Source organism: Hypanus sabinus, chromosome 8 (genome assembly GCF_030144855.1).
Source record: "Hypanus sabinus isolate sHypSab1 chromosome 8, sHypSab1.hap1, whole genome shotgun sequence".
In the NCBI taxonomy this organism is placed as follows: domain Eukaryota; kingdom Metazoa; phylum Chordata; class Chondrichthyes; order Myliobatiformes; family Dasyatidae; genus Hypanus; species Hypanus sabinus.
This window is the reverse complement of record NC_082713.1, coordinates 88,953,451-88,978,194: the sequence shown is the minus strand read 5'-3', so window position 1 is coordinate 88,978,194 and position 24,744 is coordinate 88,953,451. Positions and strand designations below refer to the sequence as shown.

Below are 24,744 nucleotides of genomic sequence, written 5' to 3'. Positions count from 1 at the left end.
AAGTACCCTGAGATCTCATCCCGAAAAAATTGATTCCAACATCTTCCCAACCTCTGAGGTCAGACTAACTGGCCTATAATTTCCTTTCTTCTGCCTCTCTTCTTCTTGAAGAATGGTGTGATATTTGCAGTGTTCCAGTCTTCTAGAACCATTCCAGAATCTTGTGATTCTTGCAAGATCATTACTAATGCATCCACAGTCTCTTCAGCCACCTCTTTCAGAACCCTAGAATGTACACCATCTGGTCCAGGATGACTTATCTACCTTCAGACCTTTCAGTTTCCCAAGAACCTTCTCTCTGATAATGGTAACTTCTCACACTTCATGACCCCTGATACCTGGAATTTGCACCATACCTTTAATGTCTTCCACAGTGACGACTGATGCAAAATACTTATTTTGTTCATCTGCAGTTTTGTTGTCCCCTATTACTACCTCTCCAGCATCATTTTCCAGCAGTTCAATATCCACTCTTACCTCTTTTACACTATGTATCTGAAAAAACTTTTGGTATCTTCTTTAATATTATTGGTTAGCTTACTTTCATATTCCATTTTTACCTTCTTAATGACATTCTAGTTGCCTTCTGTTAGTTTTAAGAACTTCTCAATCCTCTAAGTTCCCACTAATTTTTCTTCTATGACATGCCCTCTCTTTGGCTTTTATGCTGCCTTTGACTCCTCTTGTTAGCCACAGATCTGTCATCTTTCCTTTAGAATACTTCCTCCTTTTTGGGATGTTTCTACCCTGTCCCTTCTGAATTGCTTCCAGAAATTCCAACCATTACTGCTCTGCCATCATCCCTGCCAGTGTTCTTTTCCAATCAATTCTGACCAACTCCTCTCTTATGCTTCTGTAATTCCCTTTACTCACATATAATATTGATACATCTGACTTTAGCTTCTCCTTCTTGAATCTCAGGGTGAATTCAATCATATTATGATCACTTACCCCGAAGGGTTCTTTTATCTTAAGCTCTCTAATCAATTCTGGTTCATTGCAAAACACCCAAAACAGAATAACTGATCCCATAGTGGGCTCAACCATGAGTTGCTCTGAAAAGCCCTCCTGTAAGCATTCAAGAAATTACTCCTCTTGGAATCCCACATCAATTTGATCCTCCCAGTCTACCTGCATACTGAAATCCCCCATGACTATTGTAACATTCACCCTCTTGGCATGCATTTTCTACCTCCCATTGTAATTTGTAGACCACATCCTTACTACTGTTTGGGGGTCTGTATACAATTCCCATCAGGGTCTTTTAACCCTTGCAACTTCCAAGCTCTGTTCAAAACCTTCTGACCCTAGGTTACCTCTTTCCAATAATTTATTTTTTTTTACCAACAAAGCAACACCGCCCCCTCTGCCTCCTTGCTCGTCTTTTCAATACCGTGTGTATACCTGGTCAGTAAGTTCCCAGCTATAATCTTCTTTCAGCCATGATTCAGTGATGCCTCTAACATCATACCTGCCAAACTCTAACTGCGCAACAAATTCATCTACCTTATTCCATATACTGTGCGCATTCAAATATAACTCTTCCAGCCCTGTATTCACCCCTTTTGATTTTGTCCACCATTTACGTTCCAAGTCAACCTGTTGACTGCAGTTTTGTCCTATCAACAGCCATTCCTCATGACATATTGCCTCTGTTTTTAAGTCAGCTACCTAATCTTCAGCACTATCATTCCAGTTCCTATCCCCTGGCTAAATTAGTTTAAACCCTCCCAAGTACCTCCAGCTAACCTGCCTGTACAGATATTGGACCACCCTCTGGCTCAGGTGTAACCCATCCCTTTTGTACAGGTCATACCTTACCCAGAAAATATCCCAATGATCCATATATCTGAGCCCTTGCCCCCTGCTTCAGATCCTCAGCCACACATTCACCTGCCAAATCATCCTATTCTTACCCTCACTGGCACATGGAACAGGCAGCAACTGAGAGATTACTGTTTGGTGCTCTATAATACAATCCTATTAACATGGTTGACCCTTTCTTGTTCCTTAGTTCCACTCATACAGCCTCAATGGATGAGTTTGCCAGTCTGTCCTGTCTGATCACTGCCCAGATGTTTTCCTTGACTAGTTACGCCACCCCTCCCACTCTACCACGTCTAAAACAATGGATCCCCAGAATAATGAGCTGGCAATCCTACCGCTCCTGCAACCACCCCTCACTAAGTCCCGATGCTGAGCCATACTCTCAGCTGATCCGCCTTTCCTACAATACTCCTTGCATTGAAATAGACACAGCCAAGAACATCATTCCCACTTTGCTCAATCTTTCAATTCCTGTCTTTATATCGGCTGAACAACATCTTTTCCCATGTCCACTCCTCTGTCTGCTTTGGTGTTCTGCTTCCCATACCCTGCAATCTAAACATCCCCTATGAGTCATAGCAAACTTTTCCACAGTATTTGTCCCTCTGCTGTTCAGGTGCAAACTGTCCCATCAGTACCTTCCCTGAAAGAGAGCCCAATGATCCAAAAATATGAAGCCAGCCCTCCCTCTTGTGACATCTCCTTAGTCATGTGTATTATCTTCTTATTTCTGGCCTCAGTAACTTGCGAATTGTGTATCCTTCCTGGGATCACAACCTAGGAGGTCCTGTTCTTTAACTTAGTATCTAACTCCCCGAACTCACTCTACAGGATCTTGTCACCCTTCTTCCCCATGTCAATGGTATGGATGTGGATCATCACCTCTGCCTACTCACACTCCCACTTAAGAATGCTACTGACTTGATCCAAAATGTTCCTGACCCTGGCACCAGGAAGCAACATACCATCCGGGAATCATGTCCACGGCCACAGATCCTCCTGCCTGTTCCCCTAAGCATTGAAATTTCTATCTTCTCCCCATTCCTTTCTGGGACACAGTGTCAGATATCTAACTGCTGTGGCTTTCCTCTGCCTTCATTTCTCCCGACAGCAATATTCAGACCCTGCACTGGCAGCCATAAGACACGGGAGTAGAATTAGGCCCATTAAGTCTGTTTCAGCTTTCCATCATGGTTGATTTATTATCTCTTTCAATCCCATTCTGTAAACTCTGATGCCCTGAACAAGCCTATCCCCTTTCCCCATCCTGACAGTCACCCAGTTACTTATGTCTTGCAAGTTCAGTGTAACTGCTTCCCTGTCTTGCCTGACATCCAACCTCTTAGCCTCCCAAAGTCATTTATTAATTTAGCACATCTGGCCCTTTGAGCTGCACTGCCCAGGAACACCCAACAACCCCAACTTAACCCTCCCCTATTCATGGGACAATTTACAATGACCAAATAACCTACTAATGGTACGTCTTTGGACTGCGGGAGGAAATTAGCGTACCCGGAGAAAACCCACACATTCTTCATGGAGAAATTACAGAGAATGCCAGGACTGAACTGTGACCTCCAACATCCCGACCTGTAATCATGTAACGATAACCGCTAAGCTACCATGGCACCAAATGATCCAGAGCTCATCCAACTGCAATCCAAAACAGTCCGAAAGAGGATGAAACTGAATGCGCTTTTTGCAGGTGTAGTCATCAGGGACACTGGAGGTTTCAAAGGTACATTTAATGTCAGAGAATTGTATACAATACACATCCTGAAATGTTTTTTCTTTGCCCTACTTTCCCACATCCCACAAGGGGAGCATCCCACTACCTTGTTTGGCATTCCTGCTGCAATAGGACAGAATGAAAGTTAACTAAAAAACTCTATCTGGACCCTGCACCTCTCCTTGTTGAAATCTTGATGAGCCAAAGCCTCAACTCCTCACTCTAACACTGGACAGTCACATCATGTCCACTCCGCTCAAGCCTTATTTCTTTTTACTGGTGCCTGTTAAGTGCCGAATCACACCGCAATTTGCAGCGTGCCGATGTCCTGTCCTGACTGCCTCCACCCTCCCTTTTTTTGAAATCTCTCCTGCGCACAACCCAACAGCTCCAAGCAATCTGTGGTGTGTAGAATGTCTGACTGCCCAGCTCACCTACTTTCAAATCCCACTCCCACTACATACAAACTAGCGGCCGCTAACAATCTGTGGCATGCAGAATGTCTGACTGCCCCGCTGGCTTTTTCCTCAAATCTCACTCGCACTACACACAAAACAATGATTCCTAGTGACCTGTAGTGCTGGGGATGTTCCAACAGTGTCCATTATTTTTTTCTTCAATTCTCACTACCGCTTTGCATAATCCATAGCCATCTAGTGATCTGTAGCACACAGAATGTCCTGAGTATCCCGCAAACACTTTGCAAATCTTGCTCCCGTTACGCATAATCCAGTGGTTCCTAGTGATCTATGCTGCTAATGGTGGAGTTCTTTTAGCATTTTGTGTGTGTCATTAAGATGCTGGGGATGTCCCAACAGCCCCCACTGGCTGTTTTTTCACAAATCTCGCTCTTGCTATACCCAACCAAGGGCTCCTAGTGGTCTCTGATGTGGAGGATGTCCCCGACTTACCTCACTGGCTTTTTTCACATCTTGCTCATACAATGCACGGCCCAGTGGCTCTTAATGATGTGTGATGTGCAGAATTACCAACTTCCCCCATTCATTTCTATTTAAAATTTCATTCCTGCTTCCTGGAAATGCATTCCCTATTCATTTCCAGAGATTTGATTCCATTTAAAGATTTGAAGATAGAAAAATATTTTTTTTCCATATTCAGCTAATTGTATTCATACCCAGCAAAGAAGAGCCTGCTCCCAGCTCCCAGCTCCTGGCCTCTAATCATGTTATTTCTAGTGGTCATCAGGCTCTTGTAAATTATTGGTTTCCACCTCTCAGTTGCAGTCCCTCCCCAGCCCCTAGTAAAAGGATTTATTGAACTGTCCTGCAGACCTACCACCATCTAACATAAGTACATTGCTCTAGCTTTTGACCTCTCTGATAAGAGCAATTGAAACTCCCGCTCAACCAGACAAGTTGCATAATTTGATATGCTACAACTAATCCTCTCTTTGAGCATACTTTGTCCCAGTGAAGAAACCCCAGCCTGAACCCTTGTCTAATGAGTTATGAAGTGTTGCTTTTGGAAGATTGTATTGACAGACATTCACCCATATATGAAGCTGCCTGTTGTGATTTTACTTTCCCTGCTAAGATTAAGGAAGAGTTTCCCCAGCATACTAAACAATACTTTCTCCTGACTGGGGATATCCGTAAGCCATAACTTACCACTGACTTTCCAAGTAGCTACCTGACTGTGTTGATCAGTCAGTTAGTGAGCTGTGGTGGATTTGAATATTCTTGATCTTGCCCTTCTTTGTGCTTGCCACCCACATTATTCCCACAGACATACATACTTCCAGCGGCCCTAGGGAGTGAAAGTCCCTGCAGACAATATTGCTGGCAGCAGGAAGATCTCAGGGGCTGGACGTTGAGTGTTCATTCCCTTCAGAGCTCTCTTGTTAAAGGCTATCAAAGTGCTTTGAAATGTTAAAAAAATAACAATAGTTAGATAATTAAAACATGAAAAAAGTTATATATAAACTTAAGTGATAAAAATTAATTAGGACCATTAAGTTTAATTAAGAGAAAAATAAAACACAATCCCAGTTTTTTTTCAACTATACTCAATAACTGAATCCAACAGCCCAGGTCGAGCCAGTCAAGCCTAGCATAAGCCAACGTCCCCTCAGTCAGTTCATTACAGCCACATCCCACTGTCTGGTCTTTATACTGAGTCCAGAGCAGAACGTGGATTAGGAAGGGCCTGCATCTAACTCACATTTCAGCAAGGATAAAAAAAACTGACCTGTGAAGCCCATTTTGATGGTAAAAGGTAAGACCATTCTGGAGCAATGTGTGTAACTATTACTCCTGATGGGAGTAAACTGCTTCCCAGTAACAGTGAGACCAGTTTGACTCCTTTGCAGGCTACTTGCAGATGAGTAAAGGACAACAAATAATGTTGTTGGGTGAACACTCTTTGAAAGGGAGGGTTGATCAGCTCTTCCATCAGGCTTGTGTCAATGCTCAGCACACCGATTCTTTGCAATATCTGTAGGAGGAAGCGGCTAACTCTTTCAGTTAGCAGAAAGCAATGTGCTGAAGAAATCAGCAGCTCGAGCAGCGACTGAGGGGGAGAGCAGTTGTCGACAGTTTAGGTTGAAACCCTACATCGTGGCTGCAATGAGACTTCGAGCTTCTCTACAGTGGGGTCAGGTCTCTAATGAAGGCCGGTGTAGGTGTGGGGCAGTCCACTGATGGGGAGGAACTACTGGGCTCTGTGCTCACACACTGGGAGAAAAGGACTCTTACCCATCAGTTACTCTTTATTCCCTTGTGCCACAGAGGAGATCAGTTTGCTTAGCTGATGACTCGCAAAAGAAAGGCAAACTAGCTCGATCACTTACAGGTAAGGAATATCATTTTTGCAATAACTTCTCTGTATGTTGCATTATTTCCCCATTTGAGCTTGTCACTTTTTCCCATCACTTGCTGTCCAGGAGATTACTCACCACCACAATCTATACATTACCCACCACCACATTCTACACATTACCCACCACCACATCATATACATTACCCACCACCACATTCTATACATTACCCACCACCACATTCTACACATTACCCACCACCACATCATATACATTACCCACCACCACATTCTACACATTACCCACCACCACATCATATACATTACCCACCACCACATTCTACACATTACCCACCACCACATCATATACATTACCCACCACCACATTCTATACATTACTCACCACCACAATCTATACATTACCCACCACCACATTCTACACATTACCCACCACCACATCATATACATTACCCACCACCACATTCTATACATTACCCACCACCACATTCTACACATTACCCACCACCACATCATATACATTACCCACCACCACATTCTATACATTACCCACCACCACATTCTACACATTACCCACGACCACATCATATACATTACCCACCACCACATTCTACACATTACCCACCACCACATCATATACATTACCCACCACCACATTCTATACATTACCCACCACCACATTCTATACATTTGCTGTCCAAGTGATTGCCTACCACCATATTCTAAACATTACCCACCATCACATTCTATACATTACCCACCACCACATTCTACACATTACCCACGACCACATCATATACATTACCCACCACCACATTCTACACATTACCCACCACCACATCATATACATTACCCACCACCACATTCTATACATTACCCACCACCACATTCTATACATTTGCTGTCCAAGTGATTGCCTACCACCATATTCTAAACATTACCCACCATCACATTCTATACATTACCCACCACCACATTCTATATATTTGCTGTCCAAGTGATTGCCTACCACCATATTCTAAACATTACCCACCATCACATTCTATACATTACCCACCACCACATTCTATACATTTGCTGTCCAAGTGATTGCCTACCACCATATTCTAAACATTACCCACCACCACATTCTATACATTACCCACCACCACATTCTATACATTACCCACCACCACATTCTATATATTTGCTGTCCAAGTGATTGCCTACCACCATATTCTAAACATTACCCACCATCACATTCTATACATTACCCACCACAACATCATATGCATTACCCACTACCACATTCTATACATTACCCACCACGACATTCGATACATTTGCTGTCCAGGTGATTGCCTACCACCACATCCTATACATTACCCACTGCCACTTTCCATACATTACCCACCACAACATTATATGCATATGGTGAACAAAAATCCACCCTTACAGAATTTAAGAGTCAGTACCCAAAAATTTGAGATGTGAAATAAATTTTACTTTCACTGAACTTTTGCAAATAAAAGTATAAAAGTAAACATAAGTTTTTCCTTCATTCCTCACCCATGCACAGATGGTACAGCTTTCCATTATGAAAAACCATGATACAGACTGCTTTGTAGAGCACAAATCCCCTAGCTGTATTGCAGGCTTCTCATATCTTTTTCTTGGTACAATACTGTGGACTCATTTGGCCTACTCCTCCTGTCCTTACAACTTTTCTTGTTCACTATGTGTCAGGTTACCTAGAAACACTATGATATTTTTGAAGACTAGCCATCTAATTTCTGTTTCAATAATTCGATCCTAACAGTGTCCGGCACCTTCAGTGAAGAATTGTTCGTAGATTAACCACTGCTGTCTAATGTAATGTCTGGCTTAAACAGGGTGGAATCTCCAAGTTTCAGGAATGACATTAGCAGCAGACAGCACTCCTCCACCCTTCATCCAATCTGACCAGATCTTACAAGCATGGGCTTAGGTTGTAATAATACTGAAGAGTGACAGCCTGACAGTTTGAAATCTGGATTACTGAGTCTGTAACATGGTTCACATCAATCAAAAATTCAGCAGCCTCTTTGGAAAACTGAACCAGTCCATCCCTTGCGATCACCTTCACTCTATCCCTGGCTGTTGAGTTCAGTTCTGCTTTACAGTCACAACCTCCTCCCAATAGTCTGCAAAGACTCAGGACCCAGACATGAGAAAAAACCCCGGTATGTACAGGGAGGGAATGTGGATGCCATTAAGTTATTCAGGAGCACAGTTTTCCCTCTTAATGATCATTTTTAGAATCAACATTCTGGTACAGGCTGCCCAGGAGGAGATTGCTGGTGAGATGGTGGCTTTAAGCCATTGGAAGGATGCAGATAAGAGAGTCCAGACTGTTGGTGTTTGAGAGATTGATGGGACCATGGAACCCTGACTGGGGCAGAACAGATAGTAAAAAGGTCATGTGGGATACTTACCTTCATTCGCCTGGGCACGGAGGACAAAGAGCAAGGAGTAGATGATAGAATTGGGGAGATGCATATATAGGATAAATGAGACCATATATTATATAGGATGAGTGTACACATTTTTTATTCTCTTCACATTCCCATCATCGCTCTCCAGATTCTACCAATGTGGGAGGGAAACAGAGAACCCAGAGAACCACATGTTGTCATAGGGAAAACAAGCAGACTCCACACAGTCAGCACCCAAGGTCAAGATTCAACCTGGGTCTTTGGTGCTGTGAGGTAGTGACTATGTTAGTTAAACGACTGTGCTACCTCAGGTTACACAGAATTAGTATTGTGTTCAATTCTGGTCACCTTATTATAGGAAGGATGTGGAATCTATGGAGAGGGTGCAGAGAGCTTTACCAGGATGTTGCCTGGATTGGAAAACAAGTCTTATGAGGCAAGGTTAGCAGAGCTGGGACTTTTCTCTTTGGAGCATAAAAGGATGAGAGGGGGCTTGATAGTGGTCTACAATTATGAGGGTGAATAGCCAGTACCTGTTTCCCAGCGTACGAATAGCAAACGCCGGAGGGCATATGTGCAAAGTTTAGGGGAGACATCAGGGATAAGTTTTTTACCCAGAGGGTTGTGGGTGCCTGGAATGACTTGCCAGGGATGGTGGTGGAGGCTAAAACATTAGAGGTATTTAAGAGCCTCTTGGACAGACACATGGATGAAAGAAAAATAGAGGGTTATGGGGTAGTGTGGGTTTAGTACCATTTTTTTAAGGAATATACAGGTCGGCATAACATCCAGGGCCAAAGGGCCTGTACTGTGCTGTAGTGTTCTAGTTTCTAGTTACAGCACTAATTTATTTGAACAACTAATTAGGTGACAGCTGGAGTGCTGCAGACAATTATAGATAGATAGGTACTTCGTTGAGCCCAAAGGAAATTACAGTATCACAGTAGCATTAAAGGTGCACAGATATACAAATATTAGAAGAGAGATAATAAAGATAAAAATTTTGTCTTAAAAATAAGATGTATAAAATTTACAAGTGAAAGATTACAAGATTTCCAAGTTCACACTGATAAGTTGGTAGTGCAAGAATTACCATAATATTATACGGCAATGGGTTCACATTCACACCGTCCAGATCAGATGTGATGGTGATGTTGCACGGTATTGCACAGACTGTCCACGGTATTAATGTGTGGTAGACAGATCTCAGACAGAACTCTGGTAAACTGAGGTTAATAACAATCTAACAGAAGGGGCTATAGGTTGACTGATTTATAGAACCTAAAGGCCGAGGGTAAGAATTACCTCATATTGTGCACTTTAGAGCAGCACCATTCTTTTAGTCTATTACTAAATCACCACAACCTCCAATGTGTCCAGTTTGACTCCTATAACAGTGCCAGCCTTTCTAATCAGTTTATTGATCCTGTTGGCATCACCCATGTTGATGCCATTGCCCCAGCGCACCACTGCATTTGAAGATTGTACTGGTGACAACAGTCTGGGAGAACATGTGAAGGAGGTGCCTGCTTAGTCGAAAGGACCTCAGTCTCCTCAGGAAGTAGAGGCAACACTGGCCCTTCTTGTACACAGCCTCTGTGTTGGTGCTCCACTCAAACCTGTCATCCAGGTGTACCCCCAGGTACTTGTCAATCCTCACCACATCCACATCCTCACCATCAATAGTAACAGGGAGCAATGCAGGCTTAGTTTTCCTAAAGCCTATCACCATCTCTTTTGTCTTATTAATGTTGAGCTGCAGATGTTCAGCTTGCACCATTTGACGAAATCCTCCACCAGGACCCTGTATTCATCCTCCCGTCCTCCCTTTATACACCCGACTATTGCTGAGTCATCAGGGAATTTCGGCAGATGACATGTCTCAGTGTTGTATCTAAAGTCAGAAGTATACAGCATAAACAGGAAGGGAGCCAATGCAGTCCCTGTGGGGCCCCAGTGCTGCTTATAGCCATGTCTGACACACAGCTCTGAAGCCGTACGAACTGTGGTCAGGTCGTCCGTTATCCAGGATACAATGGAAGTGCCAATCTGCATTAAAGGGATCCTTTCCCCAGCAATGAGGGCTGTATGGTATTGAAGGCACTTGAGAAAACGAAAAAAAAACACGATCCTCACAGTGTTGCCCTGGGAGTAAGCTCTATTCAGCAGACAGATGACCGTATCATCAACCCCAATGTGAACTGCAGAGGATTGAGGAACTGTTTCACACAGAGGGTGGCTGGCATCCAAAGTATCAGCTTGAGGGCATGTTTCAGGTAGAGACTCTCACACCATTTAAGGAGTATCTACTAGAGACACAGAAGTGAACATATTGAAAGCAGTTAATTGGACAGAGGGGGCTGATGAGGTAGTTTCAGTGCTGTATGACTTTGTGACTGTAACCCACTTGATATGAAGCACATCCCACCAAATCTAAGCACACCTCTATCCCGCTCTTATCAGACTCTTAAATGGCCTCTCATCATCTTCCAGTCTACCCCTTGCACTTTATTTGTCTGTGTGCATTGCACTTTCTCTACAGCTGCTACACTTCATTCCACATCACTGCTCTGATGCACCAATGTATGGAGTGATGTGTCTGGATGACATCCAAACAGAAGCGTTCCACTCTATCTCAATACACATGACGAGAACAAATCAATCCCAGTACCATTACTGAACGACCAACATAGACATCTGGGGGGGGGGGGGGGTTCAAAGTTTACAGTGTATTTATTTTCAAAGTACATACAGTATCTGACAACCCTGAGATTCATTTTCTTGAGAGCATTCAGAGTAAATACAATAAGCACAGTAGAATCAATGAAAGACCACTTCCAACTAGTGTGCAAAAGACAACAAACTGTGCAAATATACAAAAAATAATAGTAATAAGCAAGAAATATCAAGAACATGTTATAGTTAAAAGTTAAGTCCCTAGATTGTGGGAACAGTTCAGTGGTGAAATGAGTGAAGTTGATTAAAATGGTTCAGGGGTTGAGGGGTAATAGCAGTTTATTAACTTGATGTGGGTTCTAAGGCTCATGTACCAGCAAGAAGAGAGTGTGACCTTGATGGTGAAGGTCTTTGATGATGGGGAGGACTTTACTCTTGATGGACTGGGCTGTATCTAGTACTTTTTGTAGGCATTTCCATTCCAGGACATTAGTGTTTCAAAACCTGGCCATGATGCAACCAGTCAATGTACTCTCTGTCACAAATCTACTGAAGTTTGTCACAGTTACCTAAAAACTAAACTGAAGCAGCCTATTGACTCTGTGGCTACAAAAGAGGATCAGGAGCTGAGATCTGCAGCCAAAAATCCTCCTTTTGAAGTCCAAAGCCTTTCCACTCTCTGTGTGGGACAAGTCAGGAGCATGGGAGCCTGCTTTCTGCTTTCCTGAGTGAATTCAGTTCTGACAACACTCAACAAGCTTCACACTATCGTAAGCGAAACAATTCATTTCATTCAACCCCAGTCACAACATAAACTTTCACTCCCTCCGCACTAGCACTCAATGGAACCTTGATTACTCAGCCAGGCCACTCTGAGAGGTCCCTGACACCCACAATCTCTTTGTTGAGAAGGACAAGGAGAGCTATGCAAGAGAGTGCCACAGCAGCAGGTTCTCCATCAATTCACGTCATTACCACCATCCTCCCATAATCCCTGGGCATACATCCCACAATGCCCTCCCCACCAAGAAGCGGGAGCACCTTTCCCGCAAGAAGACGGTTCAGCCCTTCTCCAGGTAACTTAGGGATGGGCTGTAAATGATTACTTTGTCAGCAAAGTACAGATCGTAAAAGTTGAATAAATAAACATCAAATTATGGTGGTGTGGTGGTGACAAGTGGAAGTTGGTGAGGAGTGGAGGTTTTTGACAAGTGGAGGTTGGTGAGGAGTGAAGGTTGGTGAGGAGTGAATGTTTTTGACAAGAGGAGATTGGTGAGGAGGGAAGTTTGGTGGCAAGGGGAGGTTGGTGAGGAGTGGAGGTTTTTGACAAGAGGAGATTGGTGAGGAGTGGAGGTTTTTGACAAGAGGAGATTGGTGAGGAGTGAAGGTTCGTGAGGAGTGGATGTTTTTGACAAGAGGAGATTGGTGAGGAGGGAAGTTTGGTGGCAAGGGGAGGTCAGTGAGTTTCGTGAGGAGTAGAGGTGGTTTTGGGGGAGGTTGGTGATGAGGGGAGTGTGAGAGAGAGAGGAAGGTGCTGAGACAGCTCTGAGAGGTGAAGATCTCTGCTGTGAACATCATTTGATGACCATGGCAGTGGGGAGTGCTGGCAGGGTGAGAGATGGTTAAAGAGTTTGCTGATAAGCTTGTGCTGCATTCATGCTGACCCACTGATAGCTCCTTCATCCATTTCTCTCCATCCACTGAGTATGCTGAAGCCCATGTGAGCTTGTTCAGCTCAGCTACAGATAGAGCAGAGAAACGATTCAGAAACGCACTATATAACTGGGCCTCCAAGAGCAGGCCTATATTCCATTTCCCCATTTCTATTAAAAATGGATGTGGGTGGTTTAGGTTTTGATTTTTTTTAAATTTTACATACATGTCATTCCAGTGGTTGATTCACATTTGTACATTGTGAAATGATCAATGACTTTATAACCTCTCTCCATGATACCACACCATCTGCCTGACGCCGATCTACACTAACAGCTGATATAATTAGCCCTTCTGGAAAATATGTTGTATTTTCTCCAGGTGAGGAAATATGTGCCACAGATAATTGAAATTCATTTACCTATCATTTGGTGCACCTGAAGTGGAAATTTAATACCCAGCCTGCAGGTGCTATGGTTGCAAACTCGAGAAATCACCTTGTACCTCTTGTGATGGGGCAATTGACCAGCACCGTCTTTTATTCACCTACAGAGATCATGTCGTATGCAGATACATTAAAAATAGAACTAGCAGAAATTGTGTGGGACACTTCTGCAATTATGCTGTAGTGTAAGTCGCCTTAAAGGGCAATGAGAGAATCAATTCTTGCCTCAGCTTGGCTAGCTGTAAAAGCATTAATATATGGAGGGATCTTGGAGGGCAAGTCTATAGTTGCCACAAAGTGGCCACACAAGTAGATGGGGTGAAACAAGATGTATGAGGCACTGGGTATGAGAGTAAGGAAGTCATGTTTCAGCTGTAGATGCTGCCAGGCTTGATCTGCTGAGTTCCTCCAGCATGTCATGTGTGTTTCCAGCGGCTGTAGATTGTAAAACTTTGGTTAGGCTGCATTTGAAGTTTAGTGTTCATTCGATTACAGTAGGGATGCAGAAGCTTTGGAAAGAGTGCAGAAGGGTTGCCTGGATTAGAGTATTAGCTGTGAGAAGAGGGCAGGCAAACTTGGGTTGTTTTCTTTGGAATGTCAGAGGCTGAGGAGAGATCTGATAGAGGTTTATAAAATTATGAAAGGCGTAGATCAGGTAGACAGTCAGAATATTTTTCCCAGGATGAAAATGTTGAATTATACAGGGCAAAAGTTTTAATGTGGGGGGATGGGGAGGTACCACCCCCCCACGTACCAATCCTCATAGAGGTATCAGAAGTGGAGAGAGTGAGCAGCTTCAAGTTCCTGGGTATCAAGATCTCTGAGGATATAACTTGGTCCCAACATATCGATGTAGCCATAAAGAAGGCAAGACAGTGGTGATACTTTATTAGGAGTTTGAAGAGGTTTGGCATGTCAACAAATACACTCAAAAACATCTATAGTTGTACCGTGGAGAGCATTCTGGCAGGCTGCATCACTGTCTGGTATGGAAGGGGCTACTGCACTGGACCGTAAGAAGCTACAGAAGGTTATAAATCTAGTCAGCTCCATCAGTACTAGCCTACAAAGTACCCAGGACATCTCCAGGGAGCAGTGTCTCAGAAAGGCAGCATCCATTATTAAGGACCTCCAGCACCCAGGGTAGCCCTTTTCTCACTGTTACCATCAGGTAGGAGGTACAGAAGCCTGAAGGCACACACTCAGTGATTCAGGAGCAGCTTCTTCCCCTCTGCTATCCGATTCCTAAATGGACATTGAAGCTTTGGACACTATCTCACATTTTTTAATATACAGTATTTTTACCTGTTTTTTAAATCTATTCAATATAAGTAATTGATTTACTTGTTTATTTATTATTAATATTATTTTTCTCTTATATTTTTCTCTGATAGATAATGTATTGCATTGAACTGCTGCTGCTAAGTTAACAAATTTCACGTCACACGCCAGTGACAATAAACCTGATTCTGATCCTGATTTAAAGAGGGTGTGCAGATCTAACCGGATGGTGGGTGCCTGACATGCTCTGCTGGAGATGGCATGAGAATAGCACTTAGACAGACACCTGAACACAAAGGGATTGGGGAAATGTAGATCAAATGCAGGCAAATGGAATTAATTTCATTTGGCATCCTAATCACCACAGACATCCCAGGCCGAAGCACCTGTTCCTTTGCTGTTTGTTAATTGGTAGTCTACAAGTCCACAGGGTACCTCTGCCTAATCAAAACAAGGGAATTTTCCAGTGTAAAGGAACATGTTTTAACTGCAGCTAATGTTGGAAAAGGATATCTCCATCTAGTAGGTGAGGACAATGTGACGGTGTAGTGACTAAAGTAATTCTTTCTCAACTCCAGGGACTAATGTTGACTCTGAACCACTAATTTAATTGGCTACTGTACATTTCTCTCAGTGTAATTTAATTGTAAAGAGAATAAAGGAGGAGTTTGGGGTGTGGGGGGGGGGTAGTAGTGCACATGTGTCATAGGGAAGAAGTGTTACTGGGAAGGAATACGTGTTACAGGTACAGAGAAAAGAGCAACAGGACTGCCATTGACCCGTATAAACATAACCACAACTTTGGAACTTTGGTTCCAGCCTTTATCTGAACTCAAAAGTTGTTGACAGGTTTTTGCCAGAGAATTTGTTACTCCATTCAGTTGCTGGACAGCAGACAGAATCAAAAACAAACTTACTGAAGTTCTCTGGCATGTGGTCCAGGGAACCAGGTCACAGTTTGAAGTGACCCAGTATCCAGGAGCCTTCAGCTAAAATTTTGAAACGTCTGAGAAAAATGGTTTAAAAAAAGAATTTTTTCAAATTACTACCTTCTGCAGTAATGTTTCATAATGATTTAAGTGTTTTATTGTGTTTTCAATTATTCATATTATTAAGAGTTTAGTATTTTTTTAAATAGTTTTGGAGTATTTTGAATATTGGAGACAACTCTAATAGATAGCTAAATGGGAGTGTGGGTTTGCTGCCAATCCAAAGATCATCCCAATGGCTTTGTGTGTGAGGTTTTGGTCCAAGTCTATCCACCTTTATTCCATTTTCACTTTATTCCCATTAGAGTCTGAGTGTTCCTGGTGAGGCTGGATCGATCACTCACCTCCGATTGCTCCTGAGCAGGTGATTGTGAACACTTAGTGCAAGTCCTCTTGCTGAACTGACTGGTAGGGTACTTCAATGGCACTGAAGGACTGAGAAATATGCTTCCAAGCTAGGCTGGAAAGATCAGGGACAAGTATTTCAGAAGCTGGCTAGAACTGAACGAGAAATTTTTGGGGAGATTCGAAGGAGTTGAAGATCAGAAGAAGAGGTCATCTGGATTGATAACTCAGAGGAATGGACTTACGATCTCTAGGTTCAGAGAGGGTGGTGGAGAGTTTGGTGCAGTAAGATAAGACATGATCTCACTGAACACAGAGTTAGTCGCATTCATGGTCTGAGTGGCCTGTTTCTACTCAATTCAAATATTTCATGTGCTTTCCATGTGGATCTCCTGGTGGGAGGGCAAAGCTGACACACACCAAAAAGGTGCCATTGTCTTTCCATTGTGACACAATACAACCCCGAAATGGTCACTATCGCTTCTGATTCAAAAAAGAAATAAATAATTTTCAGAGCAAACACGAGGAAATCTGCAGATGCTGGAAATTCAAACAAAAACATAGGATGCTGCCTAGCCTGCTGTGTTCTACCAGCATTTTGTGTGTGTTGTTGTTTAAATAATTTTCAGTCTCACACTGCAGTCAAAAAGCAGCATGGTATAGTTGAATTTCTAGTTGTACACTGTGGAAGGTCATGTTGCCCCCTGGGGCCTTACACTTGTAAAATGCTGGAGGAACTCAGCATCTATGGAAAATAGCAAACAATCGAAGTTTCAGGCCAAAACCCTTCGGCAGGACTCTGAAACGTCAGAGGATCCTGCCAAAGGGTCTCGGCCCAAAACATCGACTGTACTTTTTTCAATAGATGCTGCCTGGACTGCTGAGTTCCTCCAGCAGGTTGTGAAAGCCTTTCCTGCAGTAAGTTCCCTTTACAGCTTGAGGCCAATCGATATCTTGGTGGTTTGTGCACCCAGTAGCTCCACACACCTCTTCTTTCTAATTGTTATTTTTAAGAGTCTAATAATGCTCTATAGATGAAATAGACAGACTTAGTGAAAGGTTAGACCCTGCTGTAGTTGTAGTCTTCAACCACAACCTGTCATTATTAAGACTGCTTTACATACTAAGGAAGTGACAGTAAGTTAAGAGTTAATGTTGTTGACTTCATTGAAATGCTTAAACTCAGACTAACTCCCACTCAGTAACAACAACACTCACATAATTAATTAACTATCATTATAAAGTATTTGTCAGGGACATGGTTTTTCTTGTGTCCTGAAGTATGAAAGTATCTATATTAAGTAAGGTGTAGGCAGAATGCTTGTGCAAGTTTGAACCACACATGGATAGTGGGTGAGTTTCTCGATAAGCAGGTGACTCACAGATGGGAAGATGGGAAGTTGCAAAAGGACCCAGACGTATGGAAATTCCTGCTGCCACCTCAGTCCAATCTACTCAAAGACTGCATCTGGTGAAGTACCTGAGAAGGTCAGGCAGTATCTGTGGAGGAATATAGACAGTGGAGACCCTTCATCCAGATTGAAGGATAGGGAAGAGGTAACCAGTAGAAAGAGGTGGGGATGGCAAGCAATAGGTAGGTCTGCGTGAGAAGGGAGGAGGGAGAAGTGGAAGTAGTAAGAGAAGGCTGGAAGGTGATGGGGGCTAGAAAAGATAGGATAGGAGAGGAAGGTGGAGCATGGAATCAGGTGAGGGAGGTGGGGAGGACAAATGGGAACAGTGGGTCTGGAGACCAAGAAGAAATAGCATATGGGTGATAAACCGGTGGGAGGGGAAAGGAACAGGTTGATGGAATTGACTCGATCAGGTGGAGATAGAAATGGAACAGAGGAGCAGTAGGTTACCTGAACTTGGGTCTTTGACTAGGCATTAAACAAGTTTCTACTAAAATGGCTTGGTGTTAAACCTATTTTAAAACTACCTTAGGAGCATTATCAGATGTATTTCTATGGATTGAGTGATACATACGGTGTAAATTGACTTAGCATGAATAATGACGCAAAGTGAAGATTATTATCACAGGCACAACTAAATGTACACACCGGTGCAAAGAAAAATTACGTTCAGAAGCATCACGACACATAGCATTAAACATACAACATTCACGAGAAAACAAACATAACTTCTACTAACTTATACAACAAAGAGCTCAATTTAAACCAAAGAAATATGAATATTTTAGCGCAAGGTGGTTCTAGTGTTGTTGTACAGGGTAGAGATTAGGATTTTCTTTTAGTTCCTGGTTTTATTTAAAATAAAATACATAAGACATCTAAAGAAAAAAAAACACAAACAAAAAAGCAAACACCCCGCCGTTAAAGAAAGCAGTTAATTCAGTTTGTTACTTTCATCATCCTAAATATTGTTCTCTAGAAATTTCTCCCAAATTTCTCAAAATTTGCTATGTTTGTTTTTTGTGATGTAACTTATCTTTTCTAGAGCAAGATAAGAATTCATTCCTTTCAACTACTGTGAGAATCCTCTGGTTGTTGATTTCTTCCATGAATAGGCTATGCAGCGTTTGTCTTCCAAAAATATTAAGCAGAGACTTTACATTTTTGGAGGTTACAAAGACCTTTGGATAAATGTTCAGAATACATAATTTAGGATCAAGGGGGATCTTTTTTCCAATAATCTGACCAATCAAATCCAGCACCTTCCACCAGAAGCAGATTATCTGGGGGCACACCAACATACAATGGAACAGAGACCCCTTTTGGTGATTACATGTAACACATGCGTAGAGATTAGGATTGTTATACAAATCCCAACACAACCTCCTATCCGACACACCATGCATAAGCAGACAGAAACTCAATAAATGCATCTTTTACCTAAACTCACATGTACAGTTTGGCAGCATTGCACTATCAATAATCTCACAGCAACAAAGAAAGATTTTTTTTAAATAGCACAGACAAAATGGAATGACTTATTGTAGGTACTGCATGGTTTCATATACATTTGCTGAATACATAGCTAAGATTTTAACATGACATGTTTATAGTCCTCTACAACACATCTTTCTGCACTGCCACATTCATAGCAGGCAAAAACCATCCATGTGATCTATCCTGCACAAAGTAACTGAAGCTTCTATTAAACTCTCCACTGGATCAGAACGCAATTCCCTAAAAGTTTAAAAAAGTAACGTTTTTTATCAAAGTACATTTACATCACCATATACAACTCTGAGATTCATTTCCCCCTGGGCATTTGCAGTAAATACAAGAAGCACAATAGAATATATGAAAGACTGCACCCAACAGGATGGACAAGCATCCAATGTGCAAAAAGAAACAAGAAATTGTGCAAATAAAAAAGAGAAAAAATAATAACAATAACAAACAAACAAAAAATAAATATTGAGAACATGAGATGAAGAGCTCTTGAAAGTGAGTCCAGTTACTTGGGAACAGTTCAGTGACAGGGCGAGTGGAGTAGTGTGAAGTTATCCTCTCTGGCTCAACAATCTGATGGTTAGGTGGTAATAACTGTTCCTAAACCTGGTGGTGAGGATCCTGAGGCTTCTGTACCTCCTTCCTGATGGCAGCAGCAAAAAGAGATTACGGCCTGGGTGGTGGGGGTCTTTGATGCTACTTTCCTATGTAGATGTGCTCAGTAGTAGTGAGGGCTTTACCCATGATGGACAGGACCACATCCACTACTTCTCCATTTACAGGCATTTTCCTTAGGCTTGTCCATTCAAGGGCATTAGTCTTGCATCCATGTTATAATCAATTGATATACTCTCCAGCACACATCTACAGGAGTTTGTCAAAGTTTTAGATAATATGCCAAATTGATCTCTTCTGGGGGTGAACACTTGTCACCAATATGTGTTGTTTAAAGGGAAATTACAGGCTGCAGATCACAGAGGGTAATTCCGAAGAACTAGAACTGCTTGACTTCCTAATATTTGGGCTACAGATTTTTTTCACGTTTGGCCTCTGTGAGCAGTTGATTGTATTGAGGACCATCATCCAGGAGAAGAAAACCCATTTTCCTTTCTCTTTTTTATGGCCGTCGCTGTCTCTCTCTTCTCTCACTATCTGTTCGTTTCACTCTTCCTCTTTTCCCTGCACATGCTCTCACTCCCCAACCATCCCTCTTTAATCACAATCTCTCCCACCTTCACTGTCTTTCTAATGGGATATTTCAATGGAAGAGAACTTGTTTCAAGGCATTGATAATGTCAGAGGCTTTTTCCCAGTGTTGAAATGGCTAGCATGAGAGGGCACAGTTTAAGGTGCTTGGAAGTAGGTACAGAGGAGATGTCAGGGGTAAGTTTTTTATGTATAAAGTGGTGAGTGCATGGAATGGGCTACCAACAACAGTGGTAGAGGTAGATATGATAGGATCTTTCAAGAGACTCCTGGATAGGTGCACGGAGCTTAGAAAAATAGAGGGCTGTGGGCAACCCTAGATAATATCTAAGGTAGGGCTATGTTCAGCGCAGCTGTATTGTGCTGTAGTTTTTGTATGTTTCTATGAAACAATAAAACCCCTGTATCATTTTAGACTCTTGGCAGATGCTCACAGTGCCATCATATGCCCAGATCACAGAAGCACCATCAGTTCCAAACTGGTTGACTTCGACAGCTTCTACTCGTCTCACTCTTTTCCCTGCATAATGTCGTAACACCACATGAAAACAGGTTGTTTGGCTCAATTTGTCAATGTCAATTAAGATGCTGATCTAAACTATTCCCATTTTCTGTGAGAAGAATAGACTCAAGGCAATGGGAGTAGCCGTGGAGTAGGTTTACATGTTGTGCCATTTGTAAGAGCAATCTAATTCTTCCTCAGCACACACCCCACCATTGTTCTGTCATCCATGTGCCTATCTCAGAGTTTCTTAAATGCCCCCAATGTATCTGCCTCTACCACAACCCCAACAGGTCATTCCATGCAATCGCCACTCTGTGTAATAAAATTTACCTCTCACATCTCTCCCTATACCTTCCTCCATTCACCTTAAAATTATGCCCACTGGTATCAGACATTTCTGCCCTTGGAAAAAGTCTCTAGCTGTCTGCTCAATTTATGCCTCTTCTCATCTTGTACATCTCTGTCAAGTCTCTTCCTAACCTCCATTGCTCCAAAGAGAAAAACACTCAACCTCTTCTCATTAGACATGCTCTCTAATCCAGGCAGCAGCCTGTTATATTTCCTCTGCACCCTCTCCAAACCTTCTACATTCTTCCTATAATGAGGTGACCAGAGCTGAGCACAATATTCGAAGTGTGATCGAACCGGGGCTTTATAGAGCTGTAACACCACCTCATGGTCCTTAAGCTCAGTGCCCTGACTAATGAGGGCCAACATTCCATACGCCTTCTTAATCATCCTATCCATTTGCACAGCAACTTTGTGAGGCCTATGGACATTGCAGGGATTGCCACAGAGACAGGAAGAGAAACCAAGTCAATATCTGCTAAGTAGTTTAGAACCAGCATTGGAACCTCACTGTAGGAATTTCATTATGTCAAGGTTTCTGAATGCCCTTTGTGTCTTCTGTGTGCAGTTGGTGGATATGGAGGCAGTAAAAACCGTTCCGAAGATCCACACCCAAAGTTACCCAAGTCCATTTCAGTGATGCCTCAGCAGCCAAGCTCCACAGAGTGGATCAATGAGGAGGAATTGGAGAACCTACAAAGTTCTGATGAAAAAGATATGAATCTGAAAGGAAGGGAGCAGAACGAAACTAACAATGAAACCAAGAAGTCTGAGTTAAAATTAAAGATCAGATTTGCTCCTCCAGCTACAACTGAAAATGAATTTTCACAGAGTGAAATCAGCAATGGTCGGAGACTGTCCCATGCGCCTCCATTAATGCGACAGTTTTCTGAACGAATCAGTGACGGAGAGACAATACAGGATGGATAGAAAGCATGTAACATTGATTCAGGAGTTGGAGGGAGTCAAGCTTATCTTAGAAACCGTTGTTTTCTCTATGTTTTTCTAGTATCACATTACACTATTTGCAAATAATGGATTAGTGTCATTTCATCTCCCCCTCCCCCTCTCTTCCCATTCCCCTCCCCACTCCCTCTTTCTCCACTCTCCCCCTCTCCCCCTCCCTCTCTTCCTCTCACCCTCTCCCTCTCTGTGTCTCCCCCTCTCTGCCTCTCTCTCTGGAACAGTCGACAGTTCAGTAGCTGGCATTTTGGCTCCTACAACTGAGACGCACTCATTGGATAAAATTTCTTTAATAATTAAACTAATATCAACACGACACCATGGTGAATATAAGTTTCAGATTCCTGACCAAAGAGTGGTGACTGGAAATCACCGTTAATTACAGAAATATGGAAGATGTTCTTTTGCATCTTGCTGTAATACAAGTTATACTACAGGGTAACAACATCATTAACATGCATGTCAGAAGCAAGTCACATTTAGACACAGGTGTTGAAATCGATCCTCAGTCATTTGTGCATGAAAGGTTGATTTAATTGCTTTTAATTGAATTACATTTCCAAAGTGAAATGGTACATGGACAAATATACAGTTACATAGGCAAAGCAAGAGAACTTTCTACCCCTTCAAGTCTTTATGTACAAATAACATCAATTTCCAATTACCAGGGCAGTCTTATAAACTGCTGTTTGCTATTTAAACCCCTAATCTCCATAACCTTTCAATAGTCAGCAGGGGAAAAAGATATATCTCACCAGTTTGATCACTTGGTGTTGTAAGTATTCTGTACAATTAGTCACATTACCTTGTCAGAACCTGCTCGCAACTTTGTAGTTATTTAAATAAATGTAATTGCAAATGGCTTTGCTCATCTAAACATCAACATTTGACATAATCTAACAAAGAGGCTGAATCCTACTGGGAGGCTATCAGATTCCAAACCAATCTGATGAGCTGCCTTACCATGAGCATGAAACACTGCGCACTTTATAAATATAATAAAATGTCTGGGACTCTCTAGTCTCTGTTGAATATAATATGTATATTATATGCACTATAACTTGTTCACATGAATGTTCTTGGACTATTAAACACCACACCTCTGATTCAAATATGCCTTCCATCTTGTGGTTTTCCCTGTTGAAATGCATTTTGAAAGTGGAAGATAGTACAATATTAAACATTTGCTTATCATCTCATGTATAATGTAACTATGTACTGTATATATCCAATACCATATGGTATTGTACATATAGCCAATTTTATCACAAGTTTGAAAGTAATTGTGTGTATACAGAATCTGATAACTGGCTCCTGATCAATGTTATTGTTGGATAGACGAACACAGACTCTCAGAATCTTCCCCTTTACAAACACATCAATTTATTACACCAGTCCATTTCCTTTTCAGGGTTCTGAAACTAAAGGTAATTAAATTAAAAGCCATACTTTGACCCTGAACCTTTCAGATTTCTTTCAGAATGTCCCAACACCAATCATGTACTTCTTGAACTGCAGTGATTATAACCAAGCAAGTGCTGCAATTTTTATTCAGATAGCTTAGAGCTGTTAATGTACAGTGGGCTCTGGTCAGGATAACAAAGATCTTTGTAATGGCAGTGTGGAGGATCAGAGGGATCTTGGGTTCCAAGCCCATAGGACACTCAAACCTGCTGTGCAGGTTGACTCTGTGGCTAAGAAGACATACGGTGCATTCACCTTCATCAGCTATATAGGACCCTGGTCAGACCCCACTTGGAGTACTGAGCTCAGTTCTGGTCACCTCACTACAGGAAGGATGTAGAAATAATAGAAAGGGTGCAGAGGAGATTTACAAGGATGTTGCCTGGATTGGGGAGCATGCCTTATGAAAATAGGTTGAGTGAACTTGGCTTTTTCTCCTTGGAGCAGCAAAGGATGAGAGGTGACCTGATAGAGGTGTACAAGATGATGAGAGGCATTGATCATGTGGATAGTCAGAGGCTTTTTCCCAGAGTTGAAATGGCTAACAAGAGAGGGCACAGTTTTAAGGTGCTTGGAGGTAGGTACAGAGGAGATGTCAAGGACAAATTTTTTTATGCAGAGAGTGGAATGGGCTGCTGGCGACAGTGATAGAGGTGGATATGATAAGGTTCTTTTAAGAGACTCCTGGATAGGTACATGGAGCTTAGAAAAACAAAGGGCTATGGGTAACCTTAAGTAATTTCTAAAGTAAGTACGTGTTTGGCACAGTATCGTGGGCTGAAGGACCTGTATTGTGATGTAGGTTTTCTATGTTTCTATGATATTATTAAAGATTTTCCACATGGCAGGTCATGTAAATGTATAAATCTAGTACCTGTGGCTCAGAGGTGAAGGGTGATATTAATTGGACCACAGCCAATGTTAGAAAATATAAGATGGACGAGGAAAGGGAAATGGAAGAGGGTTTAGCTGAGAGGTGTGCTAAATCATTGAACAAACCAAATGTGTTGTGATTACAGCTTTTTCTTAGTAAGATCTGGCCCAGTGTTTGAAACAGTATACCCTATTTTTTAGAAATCTTGTTTTTTTAATCTATTAATCTTACAGATAGGTCTGCTATAAACCATAAAGTGGTTCATTATAAATTCC

At 42.1% G+C, this 24,744-nt stretch overlaps 1 protein-coding gene across 1 annotated transcript in view; it reads left to right on the top strand.

Moving 5' to 3' along the window:
* Window positions 1–23,237, top strand: part of LOC132397646 (sodium/hydrogen exchanger 2-like) — a 369,476-nt gene extending 346,239 nt beyond the window's left edge. Inside the window, exons 11-12 of the mRNA XM_059976415.1 lie at window positions 6,304–6,367; window positions 21,737–23,237. Of these exons, the coding sequence (XP_059832398.1) occupies window positions 6,304–6,367; window positions 21,737–22,098 (426 nt within the window). The 3' untranslated portion in view covers window positions 22,099–23,237. The remainder of the gene's footprint in view (window positions 1–6,303; window positions 6,368–21,736) is intronic.
* Window positions 23,238–24,744: the final 1,507 nt, after the last annotated feature.